Source organism: Scyliorhinus canicula, chromosome 1 (assembly GCF_902713615.1).
Source record: "Scyliorhinus canicula chromosome 1, sScyCan1.1, whole genome shotgun sequence".
NCBI lineage: Eukaryota > Metazoa > Chordata > Chondrichthyes > Carcharhiniformes > Scyliorhinidae > Scyliorhinus > Scyliorhinus canicula.
The window spans coordinates 82,286,667-82,311,845 of NC_052146.1; the positions used below are offsets into that span (position 1 = coordinate 82,286,667).

A 25,179-nucleotide genomic window follows, 5' to 3' on the forward strand; every position below is an offset into this window, starting at 1 on the left:
ATAATTGACTAAAAATGCAGTTACGTGATGAGTCTCCATTTATCCTGTATCTAATGCCCTTGTTCATCCTTGTGATCAGACACTCAGCGTACTGCTGGCTCTGTTGTCCTCTGGATTTATTTGTGATTATTTTGTGCATAAAGTCTAAAGTTTTTGATTCTGCCACATCTATAAATCCCTTAATTATTTGGTTAGGTTACCTCAACCACCAGAAAAAGAGCCCCCCACCTTGTTCAGCTTTTCTAGATATTTAGAAATTCTCTGGCTCCTCAGCACCTGCAAGTGTAAATGCTGAGTTTCTCTTACCTCTTTCTCCCCCCCCCACCCGCCCCCGCATTACTGACCCTGCCCATATTGGAAAAACTCCCCACAAAATCTATCACGTGCTGACTCTGTCACATTTCAATTCCAGATAATGCTCATTGGCTGATAATCACTTTAGGAGAAGATAAACTGCAAAATATCATAAAACCCACTTTTAATGCTAACTTTAATCCCAGGAACTCAGCTGAGTTTGATGAATGGACATTTCAACTTTGGTGTGTAATCCCCTTTTCAGGTGGGTTTTTATTACTAATCACTTCATATCCATGAATTGTGGCTTTTATTCTCAAATAGTTTACACGATCTTCACAAAGTTTTCTGTGTGAAGCTGGTGGTCCTTTTGATCCCAATGGCTGATTTGTTTTTGGATTGTGTGTTGAGTGTGCCCTCCTTAGATCGACTTTTCTTCAGTATTGGCTCCTTCTTCTCCTTTTCCTTGTCTTTGACTTTGGGATTGGACAACTTCTGCAGTTGGTCTGTGAACACAAACACAAGATCGACCAGTTTCAGTTCATCCCTGAGGAGCAGCACAAGCTCTATGTCTCTCCTGCAAGTAAAATGAATCTCCCCCCCCCCCCCCCCCCCCCCAAATCATATTCCTATGAATCCTCACCTGCTAGCGCAGGATGAGAATGCTCGATATTCTTCAACATGGATTCGTATTTGATAGTCTCTGAATCATCTTGCTCTAAAATGTGTACAATAAGCACATATGAAATATGTACAGAACAAAAGCTGCCAACTACACATACCTAAAATTGTTTTAAGCACGATCATTCTCACTGGCATCAGAAGTCTCCACCATTCAGTATGGCCTGAATGTGAAAATTGGACCAGAGGCTGCCAGCCAGGGGAAATGGGGTCTGATGCTTAAAACCCCTGGTTGTTTTTGCCTCACTGATGTATGTACGGCGTATGAATTATTTGGCCACACCTGGTAGTTTGTCCATTGGCTGCAGTTCATGTAACTACTTTGTGGCAATGGTTGAGCCAGTCTGGCTGTGAAAGGCCATTGGCCATTATCTGGATCATTAAAGAGGCAGTCATCCAGACTGAAAATATTAGCTCCACAGCTGTAATCAGACCTGCTGAGATTATCCAGCATTTTCTGTTTTTGCTCTAAATTTACTTACTTGTTACTTTGATGAGAATATATTTCCCGCGCTCCTTCAGGATGTTGCTGGCAAGTTGAAGGGAGTTTTGATGTGCACTGAGATTCATCAAGTTCCCAGACTCATCAATCAGATCAATGCAAGCTGGAACCATGAAATAGAAAGGAAGTTGAGATCCCACCGGAATTCACATCTAATATCTCCACCAGGGATCAGTAGCTTCTGTTCACAGGTGCTTACACCTGCTTCCCGTGGGTTGGCCCAACCACCCCTCCCTCCCCAAAATGACTTTTACATGTCAATACGTCAAATATCGCTCATAGCGTATAGCACTCTAAGTCAAAAGATTGTCGGTTCAAATCCCACTCCACGAATTGAATGCATGACACTCAGGAGTACTACATTATGGAAGGTGCTGTCTTTTGGATATGACTTAAACTGAGTTCCTGTCAGTTGTCTAAGATGATCACAAAATATCCCATGGCACCATTGTAAAGAGTAGGGTCAATATTAATCCCGCAAGCAAATTAAATAAATATATCCATTATCTTGTGCAATAATTGATTTCCACATTACAAAAGTGACAAAACTCCAAAAATATTTACTTCATTGTAATGTAATATTTTAGTCCTGCTCACCCTACTTCACCTTCCCTTTACATTGCCATGTTTGGAAGGTCACGCACAGGAGCTATGTGCTGGCTATTAGTACAGGTTTTCCACCACCACTAGCACATACCTTCGGTCTCGCACGCACATGTCCGTTTGACATAGTCAATGAAGTTCACAATTCGACACAGGTAATTTAAAATCACACTCTGATCTGCTGAGAATTGAGAGGTGCAGTATTAAAACTCAAAACCAAACTTTGTTGGGGATTACTTCAATTAAACCACAATGTCACCTCACGGTGCCGAAGACTCGGGTTCGATCCCAGCCCCGGGTCACTGTCCGTGTGGAGTTTGCATATTCTCCCGTGTCTGCGTGGGTCTCGCCCCCACAACTCAAAGATGTGTAGGGTAGGTGGATTGGCCATGCTAAATTGACTGTTAATTGGGGAAAAAATAAAAAACACAATGTTCACTGTCTCAATGCTGACTATATTTCCATCATCAATTAACAATGAAAGATGTGCTCAGTCTTGGGAGACATGGGTTAAGGTGTAATGACACGGACTATTTATGAGTGAACCTGTTTGCCTACAGATATGGTGCTACTGACTTAACACCTGGTATATCCTATAGGTGTACTAACACTAGCTGGCTGTAGATGTCGTTAAATAAAAGCAAAATGTACACTCCCAGATAAATGTTTTCAACATTTTCTGCTTTTAATGCATATCTGTTAAAAGGGAATAGTTATCGATGTGGCGACACTAACCAATCACTGTCAGACAGTACATTCTAACCTGTCACTGTCAGACAGTACATTCTAACCCAGGGGTGGGCAAACTACGGCCCGCCAAAGGTCTTTATGCGGCCCACCAAGATCAAGTCATTAAAAAAAAAAAATTTTGTTTTTTAAATTTTATTTTTTTATTTTTAATTTTAATGTTAATGGGGGGGGGGGCTGTTGGGTTACTGGTATAGGGTGGATACGTTGACTTGAGTAGGGTGATCATTGCTCGGCACAACATGTGTTTCATGTGAAGTTTCTACTTTAAAATATTAATTAATAAAAATTAATTGCTTTTTTTTCTTTAAAAACCTTTTATTTTGGCTATTTTAAATATTAATTATTTTACTTAATATACTATGCGGCCCTTTAAAATTGTGAATTTCTGAATGTGGCCCTTGCACGGAAAAGTTTGCCCACCCCTGTTCTAACCTGTCACTGTCAGACAGTACATTCTAACCAATCACTGTCAGACAGTAGATTGTAACCAATCACTGTCAGACAGAACATTGTAACCAGTCACTGTCAGAAAGTACATTGTAACCAGTCACTGTCAGACAGTACATTGTAACCAGTCACTGTCAGACAACATTGTAACCAGTCACTGTCAGACAGAACATTGTAACCAGTCACTGTCAGACAGTACATTGTAACCAATCACTGTCAGACAGAACATTGTAACCAGTCACTGTCAGACAGTACATTGTAACCAATCACTGTCAGACAGAACATTGTAACCAGTCACTGTCAGACAGTACATTGTAACCAATCACTGTCAGACAGAACATTGTAACCAGTCACTGTCAGACAGTACATTGTAACCAGTCACTGTCAGACAGTACATTGTAACCAGTCACTGTCAGACAGTACATTGTAACCAGTCACTGTCAGACAGTACATTGTAACCAGTCACTGTCAGACAGTACATTGTAACCAGTCACTGTCAGACAACATTGTAACCAGTCACTGTCAGACAGTACACTGTAACCAATCACTGTCAGACAGTACTATCAGACAGTACATTGTAACCAATCACTGTCAGACAGTACTGTCAGACAGTACACTGTAACCAATCACTGTCAGACAGTACATTGTAACCAGTCACTGTCAGACAGTACATTGTAACCAGTCACTGTCAGACAGTACATTGTAACCAGTCACTGTCAGACAGTACACTGTAACCAATCACTGTCAGACAGTACTGTCAGACAGTACATTGTAACCAATCACTGTCAGACAGAACATTGTAACCAGTCACTGTCACAGTACATTGTAACCAGTCACTGTCAGACAGAACATTGTAACCAGTCACTGTCAGACAGTACATTGTAACCAGTCACTGTCAGACAGTACACTGTAACCAATCACTGTCAGACAGTACATTGTAACCAATCAGTCAGACAGTACATTGTAACCAATCATTTATCAGACAGCACAGTGTAACCAACCACTGTCAGACAGCACATTGTAACCAATCACTGTCAGACAGTACATTGTAACCAGTCACTTTCAGACAGTACATTCTAACCAGTCACTGTCAGACAGCACATTGTAACCAGTCATTGTCAGACAGCACATTGTAACCAGTCACTTTCAGACAGTACATTGTAACCAATCACTGTCAGACAGTACATTCTAACCAGTCACTTTCAGACAGTACATTCTAACCAGTCACTGTCAGACAGTACATTGTAACCAGTCACTGTCAGACAGTACATTCTAACCAGTCACTTTCAGACAGTACATTCTGTCCAGTCACTATCCTCAGTGGGCTGGACAGCTGGTTTGTGATGCAGAATAAGGCCATCAGCGCGGGTTAAATTCCCGTACCAGCTTACCCAAACAGGCGCCGGAATGTGGCAACTATGGGCTTTTCACAGTAACCTCATATTTGTGACAAAAAGGTTATTATTTTATTATCAGACAGTACATTCTGTCCAGTCACTATCAGACAGTACATTCTAACCAATCTACAGTTCATTCTAACCAATCACTATCAGACAGTACATTATAACCTATCACTATCAGACAGTACATTCTGTCCAGTCACTATCAGACAGTACATTCTAACCAATCACTATCAGACAGTACAATTATAACCTATCACTACCAGACAGTACATTCTGTCCAGCCACCATCAGACAGTACATGTTAACCAATCAGTCTCAAGATCTGGATAATGGTGTGATTCACAGTCTCCGGATATGGCATGGACTGTAATTTCCCTGGCACAGACACCGCTGTGTTGGCAATGCATCAACCAATGCCTGAACCGTTGGATGATCTCTGTGGAATTAAGATTGATGGTTTATGGTCAGTCTCAATTTGGAAGGTAGTCCCATCAAGTATTGGAATAATCTCTTTGATGGCCATATCATTGGCAATGCTTTCTTCTCTATGATTGCATGGGACTGCTCCGTTTCTCTCAATGCTCTGGAGGCAAAGTATACAGGCTTCATCCTGTTGTCATTTGCCTGGGTTGAGCTCCAAGGTGTCTTGAGGATGCACCAACAGCCACCAGCATAGGCAACGTTGGATTGTAACGAATCAATACGTTTTGAAGAGATCGGCCTTTCCTTTATTTGCTGGAATGCGTTGGTTTGCTCAATTCCACCGTACCATTGTTGGTCTTTTTGTAAATAGTCTCTCAAAGGTTTGGTAATTGTTGTTACATTTGGAATAAATTTTCCAACTTTATTGTCCATTCTGAGGAACTTTGGCATCAGTAACTCACTTTGGTGTGGAAAGTTGCTGATGGCTTTTGTTGTTTGAGGGTCTACAATTATACTTTATCTTTGAATGATGTGTCCCAAGAATTTGATAGTAGTTTTGGTGAATTCATGTTTCTCACCTTGCAGTGCTTTGACAACTTCTCCAACTCCATGATCATGCTTCTGCCTTGTAGTTCCATGGATATGCACACCATCCATGTGAAAAACATCTCCGTTTAGCTTCCAGAGTGCTTGATATGACTTGCTGGATTATCTCCAGAGCTTCTGACATCTTGAAGGGAAGGCAGTTAAGAGGCGTCCGAATGGGATAATAAGCACGCCGGGCAGAAGAGCCTCTTTCAGTGCTGTTTAACTCTAAGCGTTGTTCATCGCCTGGATTCCTGTTCGAGGGGTATTTACCAAAACCTGCTATGAGCATCAAGTTTAGTGAAGAGGATGTTGTTGGTCGGTTTTGCCAGCCTGACATTCTCTGATGCCATCGGATGGATTTCCCTCGGGACTGCTCCTTTTAATTGTGCGAGACCATCTCAAATTCTGAGGCTATTTAGTTTGGGGACTGTTACAAGTCGCAAACACCACATGATTAGCCCCATGTCGGGTGATGTGACACCTCTATGTAACACTCTCAAGTTCCTCTTGCATTTAAAAAAAATAAATTTAGAATATCCAATTACTTTTTTTTCCAAATTATGGGGCAATTTAGCATGGCCAAACCACCTAACCGGCACATTTTTGGGTTGTAGGGGTGCAACCAATGCAGACATGGGGAGAATGTGCAAACTCCACACGGACAGTGACCCAGGGTGTGGATTCGAACCTGGGTCCTCAGCACTGTAGTCCCAGTGCTAACCACTGCGCCACGTGCCGCCCTCCTCTTGAACGTTTAGCTGCAGTGAATGTGGTATTCTCCTGGGATTATATAGGTATTCCAGCATAGCAGCTTGAAGCAATGTAATAGACATTTCATAGAATTTACAGTGCAGAAGCAGGCCATTCAGCCCATCGAGTCTGCCAGCTCTTGGAAAGAGCACCCTACCTCAACCCACACCTCCACCCTATCCCCGTAACCCAAACACCTAAGGGCAGTTTAGCATGGCCAATCCACCTAACCTGCGCATCTTTGGACTGTGGGAGAGAACCGGAGCACACGGAGGAAACCCACGCAGACACGGGGAGAACGTGCAGTCTGCACAGACGGTGACCCAAGCCGGGAATCGAACCTGGGCCCTGGCGCTGTGAAACAATTGTGGTAACCACTGTGCTACCGTGCCACCCCGTGCTAATATTGTACTAATGCTGGAACTTACAGAGCTCTTGAAAGAGCTGTGGGAATTCTTGGCAGAATTCAGTCCTGCTGTGTGTTGCAGTTCTCTGTCCACTTTTTGCAGAATGCCCAGTTACATGCACACATTTCTGCAGTGTACAGATGCTTTGATTGTGGCAGATATAGAAGGTCTCTGTAATCTGTCACCCCCTTGTGGTGAAGAGTGGCAATGATCTGACCTTTTAGTTGAAGATTTGTCCCATTTGGACCTTGATATGCGAGGGCTACACAGAAATTATTTTGTGTTGTGCCAAATAGCCAGCTAGCATTGTAATACTACCTTTTGTATCAAGATTAAAGTCGATTTTAACGACTTTAACGTCCAAAGTGACAGTTCCAAAAGTCTTGTTTATGATCCTCTACTTCCAAGGAAGCTCTAAAAGGTGGTGGTGTGAAGGGCGGTGATCGCGTTAAAGGCAAAGGTGGATAAGGAGGAGAGGGTGGAGCGACAAAGGTTAAAAGATGAGATGTTGGGGGTGGACAGGAGTTAAGCAGAAGATGGGGATCCAGCGAAGTTGGAAAAGAGGAAGGAGTTTCAGGCAGGTTTTGACCGGCTATCCACAAGGAAGGAGGAGCATCAATTGAGGCAGGCGAGGGGAGCGGTTTACGAATATGGAGAGAAAGTAGGGCGCATGTTGGCAGGCCAGCTTCGGAGGGAGGCGGCGGCATGGAAATTGTTCAGGTGTGGGATAGGGCAGGGAAGTTGGTGGTGGCTCCAGATCGGATTAATAAGGTGTTTGAGGAGTTTTACGAGAGATTGTATAGGTTGGAGCCACCTCGGGGGGATCGGGAGGTGCAGGAATTCCTGGATGGTTACCCGACGTTGGGGGGGGGGGGGGGGGGGGGGGGTGGAAATAGGGACATATTGGATGGGGCAATAGCGGAGCAAGAGATAAAAGAAGCAATTGGGAGGATGCAGTCAGGGCCAGATGGTTTTCCGGTGGAGTATCACAAGAAATTTAAAGATACGTTGGCACTGCTGATGGTGTGGATGTTTGAGGAGACGCTACGGAAGGGGGTGGTGCCACAGACTTTGGGACAGGCATCGATCTCCCTGTTGCCTAAGAAGGATAAGGATCCGGCATAATGTGGGTCGTAAAGGCCCATATCTCTCTTGAATGTAGACGCAAAAGTGTTGGTGAAGGTATTGGCGGGTAGGTTGGAGGAGTACCTCCCAAAGGTGATAGGGGAAGATCAGACGTGGTTTGTGAAGGGGAGGCAGTGCTTTTCGAATATTAGGAGGGTATTGAACGTGGTTATGGCACCAGCGGAGGGGAGGGAGCAGAGGAGGTTGTGGCATTGGACGCCGAGAAGGTGTTTGACCGAGTAGAGTGGGGTATTTGATGGCGGTTCTGGAGCGGTTTGGGATTGGGCCACGATTTGTAGATTGGGTAAGGCTGCTGTACAGGGAGCCGTGAGCGAGTGTCCGCATAAATAACATGAATTCGGGGTACTTTGCTCTGCACCGTTGGTCCAGGCAGGGTTGTCCTATGTCCTCCCTGTTCTTCACGCTTGCGATTGAGCCGTTGGCCATGGCGTTGAGGAGTCTGGAGGTGTGGAAAAGGATAGTGTGAGGGGGGGGGGGGGGGGGGGGGAGAGCATAGGGTGTCTTTGTTTGCAGACGACTTGCTGTTGTCACAGAGTGGGTTGATGGCGGGGCATATTGGAGTTGGTTCGAGTGTTTGAGTCTTTTTCGGGAGATAAACTTAATTTGGAGAAAAGTGAATATTTTGTGGTGTCCCCTGACCCTCCAATTTTTTAATAATCTTTATTATTGTCACAAGTAGGCTTACATTAACACTGCAATTAAGTTACTGTGAAAAGCCCCTAGTCACCACACTCCGGCGCCTGTTCGTGTACACTGAGGGAGAAAACCCACGCAGACACGGGGAGAACGTGCAGACTTCACACAAACTGTGACCCAAGCCGGGAAACAAACCCAGGTCCCTGGCGCTGTGAAGCAACAGTGCTAACGACTGTGACCTTGCTGCCCTTTGCCCATCCCACTCCGACTCTCCAACTTGTGGCCCATTCCATTCCCTGGCCTTCCAACTTGTGCATGCTCCCACTTTCTGACCCTCCAACTTGTGGCCCCTCCCACTCAGACACTCCAATTTGTGGTCCCTCCCACTGCGACCCTCTAACTTGTGGCCCCTCCCACTCCCTGACCCTCCAACTTGTGGCCACTCCCACTCTCTGACCCTCCAACTTGTGGTTCGTCCCACTCCCTGACCCTCCAACTTATGGCTGCTCCCACTCCAACCCTCCAACTTGTGGTCCCTCCCACTTCCTGACCCTCCAACTTGTTGCCTCTCCCACTCCCTCCAACCTATTGCCCCTCCCACTCTGACCCTCCAACTTGTGGCCCCTCCCACTCCGACCTTCCAACTTGTGGCCCCTCCCACTCCGACCCTCCAACATGTTGTTTCTCCCACTCCCTGATCCTCCCGCTTATCGATTCTTGCTCCCCGGAAACTTCCCTGGCTGCCTGTTTGTTGTGTTCCTGATCAAGATGCAGATCCAATCCAGTGCCAGAGCTCGGGGATTGTGGAAGTGCTGGTCCTAACGATATAGAAGTACTGAAATGGGGCTGTTATAATCCATGTCTTTTTAAATGCTCCTGCTCGCTGCTTCCCTCTCTCAAACCCTCTGTGAGGGCTGTGGAGATGAGTGGTGAGAGGCAGGAGGAACAGCTTAGAGTCATTTAAAAAACATGGATTTTAAAAATCCAGCTCAGGACTTCTGCACCATCGGTAAGGGGACTGGAATTTTCACAATCCCGGAGCACCGGCATTGGATCAGATTAGGATCCTAGAACGGAGGTTCAGGAGAGGGAAGTGCTGATAGAGTGAATCAAAGAGTGGGATGATCAGTGAGAGTAAGGGTCGGCAAGAGGTTGAATCAGGGAGTGGGAGAGGACGCAAATCGGAGCGTGAGGTATGGGGCAAGGTCACTCCGAAATGGTGCTGATTGGGTCACATTGCCAGATGTCAGACTGGCGGGAAATGACATTGAAATGAATCTCGCAATGCTAAACAAGATTACAGCCCCCATTATTTGATCGACGTTAAAGTGAAATGAGGACTTACTGTATTGGTAATTGTCTGGGGCTGAACAAGTGTTCCTAATCCTGCTGCCATATTTTACTTTGAGATGAGCTTCAAACTACATGTTCACACCAAAACCAAGACCAACTGTTTCCATCACCTGAACTCTGAACCTGCTCTCCTGTCTGGTCTCAGTAAACATGAGATCATCCAAACTTATGTTGTCTACGTCCTAACTCACACCAAGTCCCATCATCATCCTTGTGCTCACTGACCTAAATTGGCTCTGGGTCTCCACCCTCCTCCAAGCCTGCCCCCTTGAGCATCTTCATTGCTTCACCATTGGTAGCCACCCCTCCAGCTGCCTAGCTATAAATTCTGGAATTCACCCCCAAACCTCTGTGTCTCTCTGCCTGACTTTCCTCATGTGAGGTGTTCTGATGACCTATCTCTAATCAAGCATTTGTTCACCAACCTTGATATGGTTATGGTGACTCAGTGTTAAATGTTCTTTATAATATTCTGTGGCGCACCTTGGGAAATTTTGATACTTTAAAGGCGCTATACAGATTTTTGTTCCAAATTCTTACATGGGACGTGGGTGTCTTTGACAAGGCCAACATTTGTTGTCCATTCCCAAATGGCCTTGAACTCAGTGTCTCGCTTGGCCGTTGCAGAATGCAGTTCAGAGTGAACCACACTGCTATGGGTCTGGAGTCACATGTCGGCCAGACCAGGTAAGGTTGGTGGATTTCCTTCCCTAAAGGACATTAGTGAACCAGATGAGTTTTGAAGACAATAGATGCTAATTTCATGATCATTATTACTGAGACTAGCTTTCAATTGAATTTAAATTCTACCACGTGATAAAATTTGAACCAATGTTCCCAGATCATTAGCCTGGGCCTCTGGATTACAAATCCAGCATCATTACCATGACACCACCATCTCTCCATAAATACAAGTTGTTCTTACGTTTATATCTTTTCGTTTTGCACTCCCTAACAAGGGAGTTTCTCTCGATGGAACCTAACAATTCTTTTATTAAACAAATCAGTTGCATCCTTCCTATCCCGACACTTTAGGCCTCAGCAAAACTAAGAATGAAGGTTTCACAGTGGAAACAACTGACCCATTTACTGAAGCACAAAGTGAAACATCTGATATTCCACATGGGCATGGAGAAGCCAGGGATTGCCACCTACCTCCATACCTAATGGTGACGAACATTCTTGATCGAGAAGTGTGGAAATTTTTCTTGTTAAAGTCTTCGGGAGCTGGAGTCGGCAACTCAATCCAGTCTGATTACACCTGAATTCTTGTGTGGGGAGGTGTAATTTGAACTCCTAGTAGGAGACCGTAATCTGAGCCCACAGTTAACTATGGGGATTACACTATGCCGGAAAATCAACATGAACGCATAGTTTCAGACACTACCAGTGATTCCCAGAACAATCAAACCCTGTCCCTTAACTACTGTCGCCAAGTACCTCTCCCCTTGGCAACCATCTCAAACTGAACTGGACTCTTCTCAACCCCTTGGTGTCATATTTAACCAAGAGGTGAGCTTCTGACCACATATCTGGTGGGATATTTTCAACTCCCAACACTGTTGGAATCGACCCCTACCCCAGCTCTTCTGATGCTGAAATCCTCATTCATGCCTTTGTTACCTCAAGATTTGACCGAACATCTCCGCTCCAGGACATCACTACAGGAATTCCTCAGTATAGTGATCTAGGCCCAACCATCTTCAGCTGCTTCATCAATGACCTTCCTTCCTAAATAAGGTCAAAAGTGGAGATGTTTGCTGATGATTGCACAATGTTAAGTATCTTTAGCGACTCCTCAGATACTGTAGCAGTTCATGTCCAAATGCAGCAAAACCTGGACAATATCCAGGATTGGGCTGGTAAGAGGTAAGCAAAACATTTTCACCACACACGTGCCAGGCAATGACCATCTCCAACAAGATATAATCTAATCATTTACCTGGCATTCAATGGCATTTCCATCACCGAATCTCCCATTATGAACATCCTAGTCGGTTACCATTGATCAGAAACTGAACTGAACTAGCATATAAATACTGTGGCTACCAGAGAAGGTCAGAGGCTGGGAATTCTGCTGTGAGTAGCTCACCTCCTGACTCCCAAAGCCTGTCCAGTATCAACAAGACACAAGCCAGGAAGTGTGATGGAATACTCCCCACTTACCTGGATGAGTGCAGCTCCAATTACACTCAAGATGCTTAACACCAACCAGGACAAAGCAGCCTGACTAAATGGCACCTCATCCATCATCTTCAACATTCACTCCCTCCAACTCAGATGCACAGTGGCAGCTGCGTGTACCACCACAAAATGCACTTCAGCAACGTAGCAAGTTTTCTTCGACAGCACCTTTCAAACCTGCAGCCTCCACCACCTAGAAGGACAAGGGCAGCAAATACTTGGGAACACCATCATCTGGAAGTTCCCCTCTAAACCACTCACCATCCTAACATGGAAACATTAGAGGGGCTCCTTCAATAACTGCTGGCCTCGTCAGTGACACTTCTCCCATCAGCAAATTAATGTCACACTGGACACACATTCAGAGGAGGCTGAAATCTTTGGGATTTCAGTGGATCTTTCCAGTTGCAGGAAAATAAACTGCAGGACTCCACCTTCTCCTCCTAGGTAAATGGCCCTCATTGAACAACTGGTTTAACAAAGGACCAACCAATAATTCAGGATACAATCTCCTCGATCATATTTTAATCTTCAGTATTTATACATCAGAATCTTTTCACTCAAAAGCAGTAAATGGTATTTTAAAACTGGTTACAATTTTTTTTAAAAAAGCACTGTGCACATAAATAACCTCAAAGGTTAGAATAATACTTAATCCAGCAGCTCAGTGGTGACAGCCACCCTCCAATCCTGGAACCAACTGCGGCAGCAATTTGGCCTGACCAAAATGTCGGACAAGGCTCCCATCTGCAACAACCATAGGTTCACACCAGCACTGACAGACGCCACCTTCAAAGTTGGAGGCAGGACGGAGGGACACTGACAGTCAGGGACCTATACACGGACGGCAGGATCGCAACACTGGACGAACTGACAGAAAAATTTTGGCTAGCCAGAGGGAACGAGCTACGGTATCTGCAGCTCAAAAACTTCTTACGAAAGGAGACAAGGACGTACCCACAACCGCCACGACAGACACTACTGGAAGACCTACTGGACGCAAGTATCCTAGAGAAAGGGAACTGTAGCGACATGTATGACTGACTGGTAGAAAGGGCCGACACCGTACTGGACGCAACAAGAAAGAAATGGGAGGATGACCTGGGGATTGAGATAGGGTGGGGACTCTGGAGCGAAGCACTGCATAGGTTCAACTCCACCTCCACGTGCGCAAGGCTCAGCCTGACGCAACTAAAAGTGGTCTGGTCTTGCCCCAGACTTGTGGAGTACTGGACAGCCTTCTTCGAGGCTATGTCCAAAGTGGTGGGGGTGAGGGTGGAGCCATGCCCGACAGTGGCGGTCTTCGGGGTTTCAGACCAGACAGATCTATTCCTGGGGAGGAGGGCGGACGCCCTTGCCTTTGCCTCCCTGATCGCCCGCCGTAGAATCCTGTTTGGCTGGCGGTCAGCAGCACCACCCAGAGCTACAGACTGGCTGTCCGACCTCTCGGAATCTCTCCAAATGGAGAAAATCAAATTCGCCATCCGAGGGTCAGACACAGAACGTGGGAGCCATTCATGCAATTGTTCCGCGACCTCTTTGTGGCCAACGACCAAGAGGAAGAATAGTCGGGTGGCCAAGAATCAGGGGAAAATGGACGGGAATCGGGGCTACGGGTTCGTTATGGGGGTTTGCTCTCATGGTTTTATGCTTATTTCTTTTTCTTGTTAATTTCTTGTTTTTGTATTGGAGGGGAGGGGTTACTGTTTTTCTCTGTTGTGATCAAATTTGTTGTTGAAAACTTGAATAAAAATTATTCCAAAAAAAAAGGAAGGACAAAGCCGCAAGCGACAGCCTGATGGCAAGCTAAGGCCCAAAACCAAATTGTAAATAAATGCCTATAAACATGTGCCTCGGCCATATTGGGGAATGTAAAATATGTATGCCGGTTAAAGGGGGTGGCCACAGTTGTTATTATGAAGATGCTTGCCTGTAAATATACATGTTAATTTTTGCGTGTTTTTTTTTCTAATAATTTGTAATTTGTTGGATATAAAATATGAAAACTCAATAAAAAACATTTCCAATAAAAAACATTTCCAAAAAAAAAAAAGAATAATACTTTAAAAAAATCAACCCACCTCCAACACATTGAGATTCACTACGTGTATAATTGTACCACATCACAACTCAGCCTGTGGGACATTGTGTATCCTATTGTGACTCAAGATTTGACAGGGTAGACGCAGAGGATCCCTCCCCGGCTTGCGATTCTATAACATAGTCTCCGGACACGGCGACGGTCATTTAGGAGTGAGGTGAGGAGAAACTTCTTCAAAGGGTTGTAAATCTTCGGAATTCTGTGGAGGATGACTTTATCCCATTGTGAGTCAGAGTGGGGATGACACTGTCCCATTGTGACTCCATGTGGCGATGACTCAATCCCATTGTGACTCCGTGTGGGGAAGACACTGTCTCATTGTGAGTCAGTGTGGGGGTGACTCAATCCCATTGTGACTCCGTGTGGGGAAGACACTGTCTCATTGTGAGTCAGTATGGGGATGACTATATTCCATTGTGAGTCAGCGTGGGGATAACTATATTCCATTGTGAGTCAGTGTGGGGATGACTCTATCGCATTGTGAGTCAGTGTGGGGGTGACTCTATCGCATTGTGAGTCAGTGTGGGGATGACTATCGCATTGCGAGTCAGTGTGGGATGACTCTATCGCATTGTGACTCCGTGTGGGGATGACTCTATCGCATTGTGACTCCGTGTGGGGAAGACACTGTCTCATTGTGAGTCAGTGTGGGGATGACTCTATCGCATTGTGACTCCGTGTGGGGATGACTCTATCGCATTGTGACTCCGTGTGGGGAAGACACTGTCTCATTGTGAGTCAGTGTGGGGATGACTCTATCCCATTGTGACTCCGTATGGGGAAGACACTGTCTCATTGTGAGTCAGTGAGGGGATGACTATATTCCATTGTGAGTCAGTGTGGGGATGACTATCGCATTGTGACTCCGTGTGGGGAAGACACTGTCTCATTGTGAGTCAGTGTGGGGATGACTCTATCCCATTGTGACTCCGTGTGGGGAAGACACTGTCTCATTGTGAGTCAGTGTGGGGATGACTCTATCCCATTGTGACTCCGTATGGGGAAGACACTGTCTCATTGTGAGTCAGTGAGGGGATGACTATATTCCATTGTGAGTCAGTGTGGGGATGACTATATTCCATTGTGAGTCAGTGTGGGGATGACTATATTCCATTGTGAGTCAGTGTGGGGATGACTATCGCATTGTGATTCAGTGTGGGGATGACTATCGCATTGTGAGTCAGTGTGGGGATGACTCTATCGCATTGTGATTCAGTGTGGGGATGACTCTATCGCATTGTGATTCAGTGTGGGGATGACTCTTTCCCATTGTGAGTCAGTGTGGGGATGACTATCGCATTGTGAGTCAGTGTGGGGATGGCTATCGCATTGTGAGTCAGTGTGGGGATGACTCTATCGCATTGTGATTCAGTGTGGGGATGACTCTTTCCCATTGTGATTCAGTGTGGGGATGACTATCGCATTGTGAGTCAGTGTGGGGATGACTCTTTCCCATTGTGAGTCAGTGTGGGGATGACTATCGCATTGTGATTCAGTGTGGGGATGACTATATTGCATTGTGATTCAGTGTGGGGGTGACTATCGCATTGTGAGTCAGTGTGGGGATGACTATCGCATTGTGAGTCAGTGTGGGGATGACTATCGCATTGTGATTCAGTGTGGGGATGACTCTGTCCCATTGTGAGTCAGTGTGGGGATGACTCTTTCCCATTGTGATTCAGTGTGGGGATGAATCTATCGCATTGTGATTCAGTGTGGGGATGACTATCGCATTGTGAGTCAGTGTGGGGATGACTCTGTCCCATTGTGATTCAGTGTGGGGGTGACTCTGTCCCATTGTGATTCAGTGTGGGGATGACTCTTTCCCATTGTGATTCAGTGTGGGGATGACTCTATCGCATTGTGAGTCAGTGTGGGGATGACTCTATCGCATTGTGAGTCAGTGTGGGGATGACTGTGTCCCATTGTGAGTCAGTGTGGGGATGACTCTGTCCCATTGTGATTCAGTGTGGGGATGACGCTTTCCCATTGTGAGTCAGTGTGGGGGTGACTCTGTCCCATTGTGATTCAGTGTGGGGATGACTCTGTCCCATTGTGATTCAGTGTGGGGGTGACTCTGTCCCATTGTGATTCAGTGTGGGGATGACTCTTTCCCATTGTGATTCAGTGTGGGGATGACTCTATCGCATTGTGAGTCAGTGTGGGGATGACTCTGTCCCATTGTGATTCAGTGTGGGGATGACGCTTTCCCATTGTGAGTCAGTGTGGGGGTGACTCTGTCCCATTGTGAGTCAGTGTGGGGATGACTCTTTCCCATTGTGATTCAGTGTGGGGGTGACTCTGTCCCATTGTGATTCAGTGTGGGGATGACTCTTTCCCATTGTGAGTCAGTGTGGGGGTGACTCTGTCCCATTGTGAGTCAGTGTGGGGATGACTCTGTCCCATTGTGATTCAGTGTGGGGGTGACTCTGTCCCATTGTGATTCAGTGTGGGGGTGACTCTATCCCATTGTGATTCAGTGTGGGGATGACTCTGTCCCATTGTGATTCAGTGTGGGGATGACGCTTTCCCATTGTGAGTCAGTGTGGGGGTGACTCTGTCCCATTGTGATTCAGTGTGGGGATGACTCTTTCCCATTGTGAGTCAGTGTGGGGGTGACTCTGTCCCATTGTGAGTCAGTGTGGGGATGACTCTGTCCCATTGTGATTCAGTGTGGGGATGACTCTTTCCCATTGTGAGTCAGTGTGGGGGTGACTCTGTCCCATTGTGATTCAGTGTGGGGATGACTCTTTACCATTGTGAGTCAGTGTGGGGATGACTCTTTCCCATTGTGATTCAGTGTGGGGATGACTATATTGCATTGTGATTCAGTGTGGGGATGACTATCGCATTGTGAGTCAGTGTGGGGGTGACTATCGCATTGTGATTCAATGTGGGGGTGACTCTTTCCCATTGTGATTCAGTGTGGGGATGACTCTGTCCCATTGTGAGTCAGTGTGGGGGTGACTCTCTCCCATTGTGAGTCAGTGTGGGGATGACTCTTTCCCATTGTGATTCAGTGTGGGGATGACTCTATCGCATTGTGATTCAGTGTGGGGATGACTATCGCATTGTGAGTCAGTGTGGGGATGACTCTGTCCCATTGTGAGTCAGTGTGGGGGTGACTCTCTCCCATTGTGAGTCAGTGTGGGGATGACTCTTTCCCATTGTGATTCAGTGTGGGGATGACTCTGTCCCATTGTGAGTCAGTGTGGGGGTGACTCTCTCCCATTGTGAGTCAGTGTGGGGATGACTCTGTCCTATTGTGAGTCAGTGTGGGGGTGACTCTATCGTACTGTGGCTCAGTGTGGTACGCCATGATGAATAAGTCATTGTTTATTAGGTGCATGAGTCAACGTGTAGTCATTGGATGGGTGATTGTTCAGAAGCCTCCTCGTTGCTGTTGAAGATGAATAAAATGATATCCTGTCAGCTCTCAGTGACCGGATACTGACACACTGCTAATTCTGCTGCCAAATTGACTGGGATTAATCCAATCTGGTTTATTCGTCCATACAGCTGTTCCAAATCAGCCTTCAGCCTGTGTGATGGGCCGGAAATATTGGAAGTGTCCGCATTGTGTGATTCCAGAGTTTGGAGAAGATGTAAGAGAACATTTGATCTCACCAGAAGTCCCACAAGTGCAGGAAAAAGGTTGGCAGCATCTGGAAGGCCAAAGCAATTCACAAGTGGGAAATCTGTAACACAAAGGAGAAGATTACTGTCCAGGGGTAGTGTAACTGCAACACCTCTAATTCAGTGTTCCAGAGTGTAAAAGGACAGTGTGTGACCCACTGTCCCAGAGTGTGAAAGGACAGTGTGTAACTCACTGTTCCAGAGTGTGAAAGGACAGTGTGTGACCCACTGTCCCAGAGTGTGGAAGGACAGTGTGTAACTCACTGTCCCAGAGTGTGAAAGGACAGTGTGTGACCCACTGTCCCAGAGTGTGAAGGGACAGTGTGTGACTCACTGTCCCAGAGTGTGAAAGGACAGTATGTGACCCACTGTCCCAGAGTGTGAAAGGACAGTGAGTGACTCACTGTCCCAGAGAGTGAAAGGACAGTGTGTGACACACTGTCCCAGAGTGTGAAAGGACAGTGTGTGACCCACTGTCCCAGAGTGTGAAAGGACAGTGTGTAACGCACTGTCCCAGGGTGTGAAAGGACAGTGTCTGACTCACTGTCCCAGAGTGTGAAAGGACAGCGTGTGACCCATTGTCCCAGAGTGTGAAAGGACAGTGTGTAACTCACTGTCCCAGAGTGTGAAAGGACAGTGTGTGACCCACTGTCCCAGAGTGTGAAAGGACAGCGTGTGACTCACTGTCCCAGAGTGTGAAAGGACAGTGTGTGACGCACTGTCCCCAGAGTGTGAAAGGACAGTGTGTAACTCACTGTCCCAGAGTGTGAAAGGACAGTGTGTGACCCACTGTCCCAGAGTGTGAAAGGACAGTGTGTAACTCACTGTTCCAGACTGTGAAAGGACAGTGTGTGACCAACTGCCCCAGACTGTGAAATGACAGTGTGTGATCCACTGTCTCAGAGTGTGAAAGGACAGTGTCCGACTCACTGTCCCAGAGTGTGAAAGGACAGTGTGTGATCCACTGTATCAGAGTGTGAAAGGACAGTGTCTGACTCACTGTCCCAGAGTGTGAAAGGACAGTGTGTGACGCACTGTCCCAGAGTGTGAAAGGACAGCGTGTGACTCACTGTTCCAGAGTGTGAAAGGACATTGTGTGACTCACTGTCCCAGAGTGTGAAAGGACAGTGTGTAACTCACTGTCCCAGAGTGTGAAAGGACAGTGTGTAATTCACTGTCCCAGAGTGTGAAAGGACAGTGTGTGACTCACTGTCCCAGAGTGTGAAAGGACAGTGTCTGACTCACTGTCCCAGCGTGTGAAAGGACAGTGTGTGACCCACTGTCCCAGAGTGTGAAAGGACAATGTGTGACCCACTGTCCCAGAGTGTGAAAGGACAGTGTATGACTCACTGTCCCAGAGTGTGAAAGGACAGTGTGTGACTCACTGTCCCAGAGTGTGAAAGGACAGTGTGTAACTCACTGTCCCAGAGTGTGAAAGGAACAGTGTGTGACACACTGTCCCAGAGTGTGAAAGGACAGTGTGTAACTCACTGTCCCAGAGTGTGAAAGGACAGTGTGTAACTCACTGTCCCAGAGTGTGAAAGGACAGTGTGTGACTCACTGTCCCAGAGTGTGAAAGGACAGTGTGTAACTCACTGTTCCAGAGTGTGAAAGGACAGTGTCTGGCGCACTGTCCCAGAGTGTGAAAGGACAGTGTGTGATGTACTGTCCCAGAGTGTGAAAGGACAGTGTGTGACTCACTGTCCCAGAGTGTGAAAAAACAGTGTGTGACCCACTGTCCCAGAGTGTGATGGACAGTGTGTAACTCACTGTCCCAGAGTGTGAAGGGACAGTGTGTGGCCCACTGTCCCAGAGTGTGAAAGGACAGTGTGTAACTCACTGTCCCAGAGTGTGAAAGGACAGTGTGTAACGCACTGTCCCAGGGTGTGAAAGGACAGTGTCTGACTCACTGTCCCAGAGTGTGAAAGGACAGCGTGTGACCCATTGTCCCAGAGTGTGAAAGGACAGTGTGTGACCAACTGCCCCAGACTGTGAAATGACAGTGTGTGATCCACTGTCTCAGAGTGTGAAAGGACAGTGTCTGACTCACTGTCCCAGAGTGTGAAAGGACAGCGTGTGACTCACTGTTCCAGAGTGTGAAAGGACAGTGTGTGACTCACTGTCCCAGAGTGTGAAAGGACAGTGTGTAACTCACTGTCTCAGAGTGTGAAAGGACAGTGTGTAACTCACTGTCCCAGAGTGTGAAAGGACAGTGTGTGACTCACTGTCCCAGAGTGTGAAAGGACAGTGTCTGACTCACTGTCCCAGCGTGTGAAAGGACAGTGTGTGACCCACTGTCCCAGAGTGTGAAAGGACAGTGTGTGACCCACTGTCCCAGAGTGTGAAAGGACAGTGTGTGACTCACTGTCCCAGAGTATGAAAGGAACAGTGTGTGACACACTGTCCCAGAGTGTGAAAGGACAGTGTGTAACTCACTGTCCCAGAGTGTGAAAGGACAGTGTGTAACTCACTGTCCCAGAGTGTGAAAGGACAGTGTGTGACTCACTGTCCCAGAGTGTGAAAGGACAGTGTCTGACGCACTGTCCCAGAGTGTGAAAGGACAGTGTGTGATGTACTGTCCCAGAGTGTGAAAGGACAGTGTGTGACTCACTGTCCCAGAGTGTGAAAGAACAGTGTGTGACCCACTGTCCCAGAGTGTGATGGACAGTGTGTAACTCACTGTCCCAGAGTGTGAAGGGACAGTGTGTGGCCCACTGTCCCAGAGTGTGAAAGGACAGTGTGTAACTCACTGTCCCAGCGTGTGAAAGGACAGTGTGTGACCCACTGTCCCAGAGTGTGAAGGGACAGTGTGTGGCTCACTGTCCCAGAGTGTGAAAGGACAGTGTGTGACGCACTGTCCCAGAGTGTGAAAGGACAGTGTGTGACGCACTGTCCCAGAGTGTGAAAGGACAGTGTGTAACTCACTGTCCCAGAGTGTGAAAGGACAGTGAGTGACTCACTATCCCAGAGTGTGAAAGGACAGTGTGTAACTCACTGTCCCAGCGTGTGAAAGGACAGTGTGTGACTCACTGTCCCAGAGTGTGAAAGGACAGTGTCTGACTCACTGTCCCAGAGTGTGAAAGGACAGTGTGTGACGCACTGTCCCAGAGTGTGAAAGGACATTGTGTGACTCACTGTCCCAGAGTGTGAAAGGACAGTGTGTAACTCACTGTCCCAGAGTGTGAAAGGACAGTGTGTGACTCACTGTCCCAGAGTGTGAAAGGACAGTGTCTGACTCACTGTCCCAGCGTGTGAAAGGACAGTGTGTGACCCACTGTCCCAGAGTGTGAAAGGACAGTGTGTAACTCACTGTCCCAGAGTGTGAAAGGACAATGTGTGACCCACTGTCCCAGAGTGTGAAAGGACAGTGTGTGACTCACTGTCCCAGAGTATGAAAGGAACAGTGTGTGACACACTGTCCCAGAGTGTGAAAGGACAGTGTGTAACTCACTGTCCCAGAGTGTGAAAGGACAGTGTGTAACTCACTGTCCCAGAGTGTGAAAGGACAGTGTGTGACTCACTGTCCCAGAGTGTGAAAGGACAGTGTGTAACTCACTGTTCCAGAGTGTGAAAGGACAGTGTCTGACGCACTGTCCCAGAGTGTGAAAGGACAGTGTGTGATGTACTGTCCCAGAGTGTGAAAGGACAGTGTGTGACTCACTGTCCCAGAGTGTGAAAGAACAGTGTGTGACCCACTGTCCCAGAGTGTGATGGACAGTGTGTAACTCACTGTCCCAGAGTGTGAAAGGAACAGTGTGTGACACACTGTCCCAGAGTGTGAAAGGACAGTGTGTGATGTACTGTCCCAGAGTGTGAAAGGGCAGTGTGTAACTCACTGTCCCAGAGTGTGAAAGGACAGTGTGTGACCCACTGTCCCAGAGTGTGAAAGGACAGTGTGCGACCCATTGTCCCAGAGTGTGAAAGCTCAGTGTGTGACTCACTGTCCCAGAGTGTGAAAGGACAGTGTGCGACCCATTGTCCCAGAGTGTGAAAGGATAGATGGTTCTGACCTTGGATCCCACTGTGTTTAAGGTGATTCACATTCCTCACAATGTCAGAATGGTTGTCTGTGGCCCAGGCCTTGAGCCAGTTACGACAGGCCTCAGAGTTACCCAACGTTTCCACGATTCGGAGGAGGAATGGCAGCAGGAGTCTAGCAAAGGCAGTCGGTTCGGCAAAGACATTCGGTACATCCTCCTTGTACAGATGAACTGCTCTGGAAAGGCAATGGTATTGATTAGAATCTGTGATCAGAGTCCTGTATCTGAACCAACTGGGAATCCTGGGGCAGTATCACTGAATGAAGGACAATACACACATAGAACATACAGTGCAGAAGGAGGCCATTCGGCCCATCGAGTCTGCACCGACCCACCCTATCCTCGTAATCCAATAAACCCTCCTAACCTTTTTGGTCATTATGGGTAATTTATCATGGCCAATCCACCTAACCTGCACATCTTTGGACTGTGGGAGGAAACTGGAGCACCTGGAGGAAACCCACGCAGACACGGAGAGAACGTGCAGACTCCTTACAGACAGTGACCCAGCGGGGTATCGAACCTGGGACCTTGGCGCTGTGAAGCACTGTGCTATCCACTTGTGCTACCGTGCTGTCCATTCAGCCTCTCTCCGAGTCTTGGCAGCTGAGACAGACAATGCAGACTGGATGGTGTCAGGCTTCTGATCCGCTGACTCAGTTGAATCGTGCACCAGTTGGTTGCTGGGTTAGGATAGGGTGCATCACCCCTCTCAAGGCTGAATATCTTCCCAATAGTCAGTGTAAACGCAGAAGAGAGGAATCACCACGAGGACACTGAGGTAGAATGAAAAGTCATGGAACCTGTAACCAAGATGTCCGTGCCTCCAGAAGAAGAGGGAACTGGTGAACAAGAGGAGAGCCTGGATACCAAAATCCACCGGCTATTGTTTTAGACTTCCTTTCACACTGATACCTGCATGACACAGGGCAGACTGAGTGGGATTTTGGTTCAGCTGTCAGTCCAGAAATAGTAGAACAAAGACTACTTGTGTGCGTTCGAGTGAGTGAGAATCATAAAAACCCAACAGTGCAGAAGAAGGCCATTTGATGCATCAAGTCTGCACTGACAGCCAGCCAACCCCCACCCCCCCCAACACCCGAATGAGCATCCTACCTAGGCCCAATTCCCCGCCCTATCCTGGTAACCCCACCTAACGTTTGACACTTGGGGCCAATTTAGCATGGCCAATCTACCTAACCTGCACATCTTTGGACTGTGGGAGGAAACTGGAGCACCCGGAGGAAACCCACGCAGTCACAGAGAGAAACTCCACACAGAAAGTCACCCGAGATTAGAATGGAACCCAGGTTCCTGACACTGTTTTGCACTGGTGGAGTTTCCCATTCCTCTAGCATCACCCCCCCCCCCCCCCCCCCCCCCCCCAAACCCGGTTGATGTAATGGGACTCCTGATGTTGAACATTGATTGGGATCTCCATTTGAATATATTTAAATATCATTATCAGGCCTTTACGACGGATTGCCCCCCCACATTATACTGTCCATTCAAGTGAATCATGACAGGTCCCCATGATGTGCAGTAGGTGAGGAGGACCCATCAGAGGCACATAGATGAGGAGAGCAGAGGGGGGAGGGAGGGTCATGTAGGAGGCTAGTAAGTGTTGGTGTTCCAAAGGAGCTGGGTGGCTTGTTACATCAATCACTGAAAGTAAATTATGTAGAGTACAACAGGCAATAAGAATGGAAAATGGTTATTGTAATATCCTGGGTCCAGCTGAAGCCTATGGTGTGGGGGATCTGGTTTTCCCAGAAGCCCTAGGAGAACACGTGCACCCCCACTGAAAGGGGCGGAGCGACCAAGGACTTCCGGTACAAAGCTGGCAGGCTCCGAATCAGTCGGCACTCACACGGATGAGTCGCCCTGGTAGGCTTCTGCTGTACAACTCAATAAACCTGCTGTTTAACCCTATAACTCAGTGTGGACTCCCTTCTTGTGACAGTCACAATAGTTATATTAATCTTCATTGTAAAGGAATTTGAGTGCAAAAATAAGGAAGCTGTTTGCAATTATACAGGGTGAATCCACATGTGGAGGACTGTGTTGCAGTTTGTTAATTATATATGAATTATATTTAAGGCTGTGTTTGCTGCCAATGCCATTCATTTGCACTTGCATGTGTGACCACCACCTTTATAGGGGGCAACATGCGATATGAATCCAGCTGGTTTACTTTCACGATCTATGTGCCATGCATCAAAATAAAGTGCCTGCCAGTACTTTGCAAAATTATATTTAGTTTTGCATCATTAGTTCATTAAACTGAAGAGATTTCAGAATGTATAGTAAATAAGATTGGGGAGTTACAGGCACAGATTGTATTGTGGAAATATGATGTGACGATAACAGAGAACTGGTTTGAGGAACGGCAGGACTGGGTGTTAAATATTCCTGGGTACAAGGTGTTCAGAAACGATAAGGAGGGGTTGGGTTTCGGTTAAGGAGAGCATTGCAGTGGTGGAGAAAGAGGATGTCCCAGAGAAACTGGAGCACCTGGAGGAAACCCCCGCAGACACAGGGAGAAAGTGCAAACTCCACACAGTCACGCGAGGCCGGAATTGGACCCAGGTCACTGGAGCTGTGAAATAGCAGAGCTAACCACTGTGCCAACGGTTGGAAAAGGACAACGGGAAATAGAGAGTTGGGGGACAGCTGAGTTCAATGGGGCAAGAACAGAGCTGGGCTGGTTAGACTCGAACGAAAGGTTGGCAGGAAAAACTATACAATGGACTACCTTCAAAACCTCCAGTCTCTTAAAAGGGAAAGCTTGGTCAAACAAATCCAGAGTTTTCTGGATGAAAGAAAAGAGACAGAAATTAAATTAAGGAAGAAAAAATATACTTATGACAAGTGTTGGGTAGAAAATACAATTGAGAACCAAGAGGAATACAGAAGGTTCAGAGGGGAGGTGAAAAAGTACAATAGAGAAGTGAAGAGGGATTATGATAAAAGACTGGCAGCCAACATAAAGGGGAGTCGGAGATTCGCCGGGGGGGGGGGGGGGGGGTGAATCCCGCCCCCGCCGTCTCCCAAAGTCTCCGGCACCAGAGATTCGGTGGGGGCAGGAATCACACCACGCCGGTCGGCGCCCCCCCCCCCCGGCGATTCTCCGGCCAGCGGTGGGCCGAAGTCCCGCTGCTGTCATGTCGGTCCCGCTGGCGGGAATCAAAACACCTCCCTTACCGGCAGGACTGATGGCGTGGGCGGGCTCCGG

General features: G+C 47.2%; 1 protein-coding gene across 7 annotated transcripts in view; it reads right to left on the bottom strand.

Annotated features, from left to right (window-relative positions):
* Window positions 1-535: 535 nt before the first annotated feature.
* Window positions 536-25,179, bottom strand: part of si:ch211-225b11.4 (thyroid adenoma-associated protein homolog) — a 188,859-nt gene continuing 164,215 nt past the window's right edge. For 2 of the 7 annotated variants that reach the window (XR_005460324.1, XR_005460316.1), the window contains 4 exons: window positions 21,915-22,120; window positions 14,249-17,966; window positions 938-2,261; window positions 687-800 (listed from right to left, as the gene is read on the bottom strand). Coding sequence is in view for 1 of the 7 variants with exons in the window: in XM_038794198.1 (XP_038650126.1) it covers window positions 732-800; window positions 17,896-17,966; window positions 21,915-22,120 (346 nt within the window). In the remaining 6 variants the exon portion in view is untranslated. Of the gene's footprint in view, window positions 801-937; window positions 2,262-14,248; window positions 17,967-21,914; window positions 22,121-25,179 lie in introns of those variants that run through there. The other 5 variants (XR_005460317.1, XR_005460318.1, XM_038794198.1 and 2 more) reach the window with 5 other exon arrangements.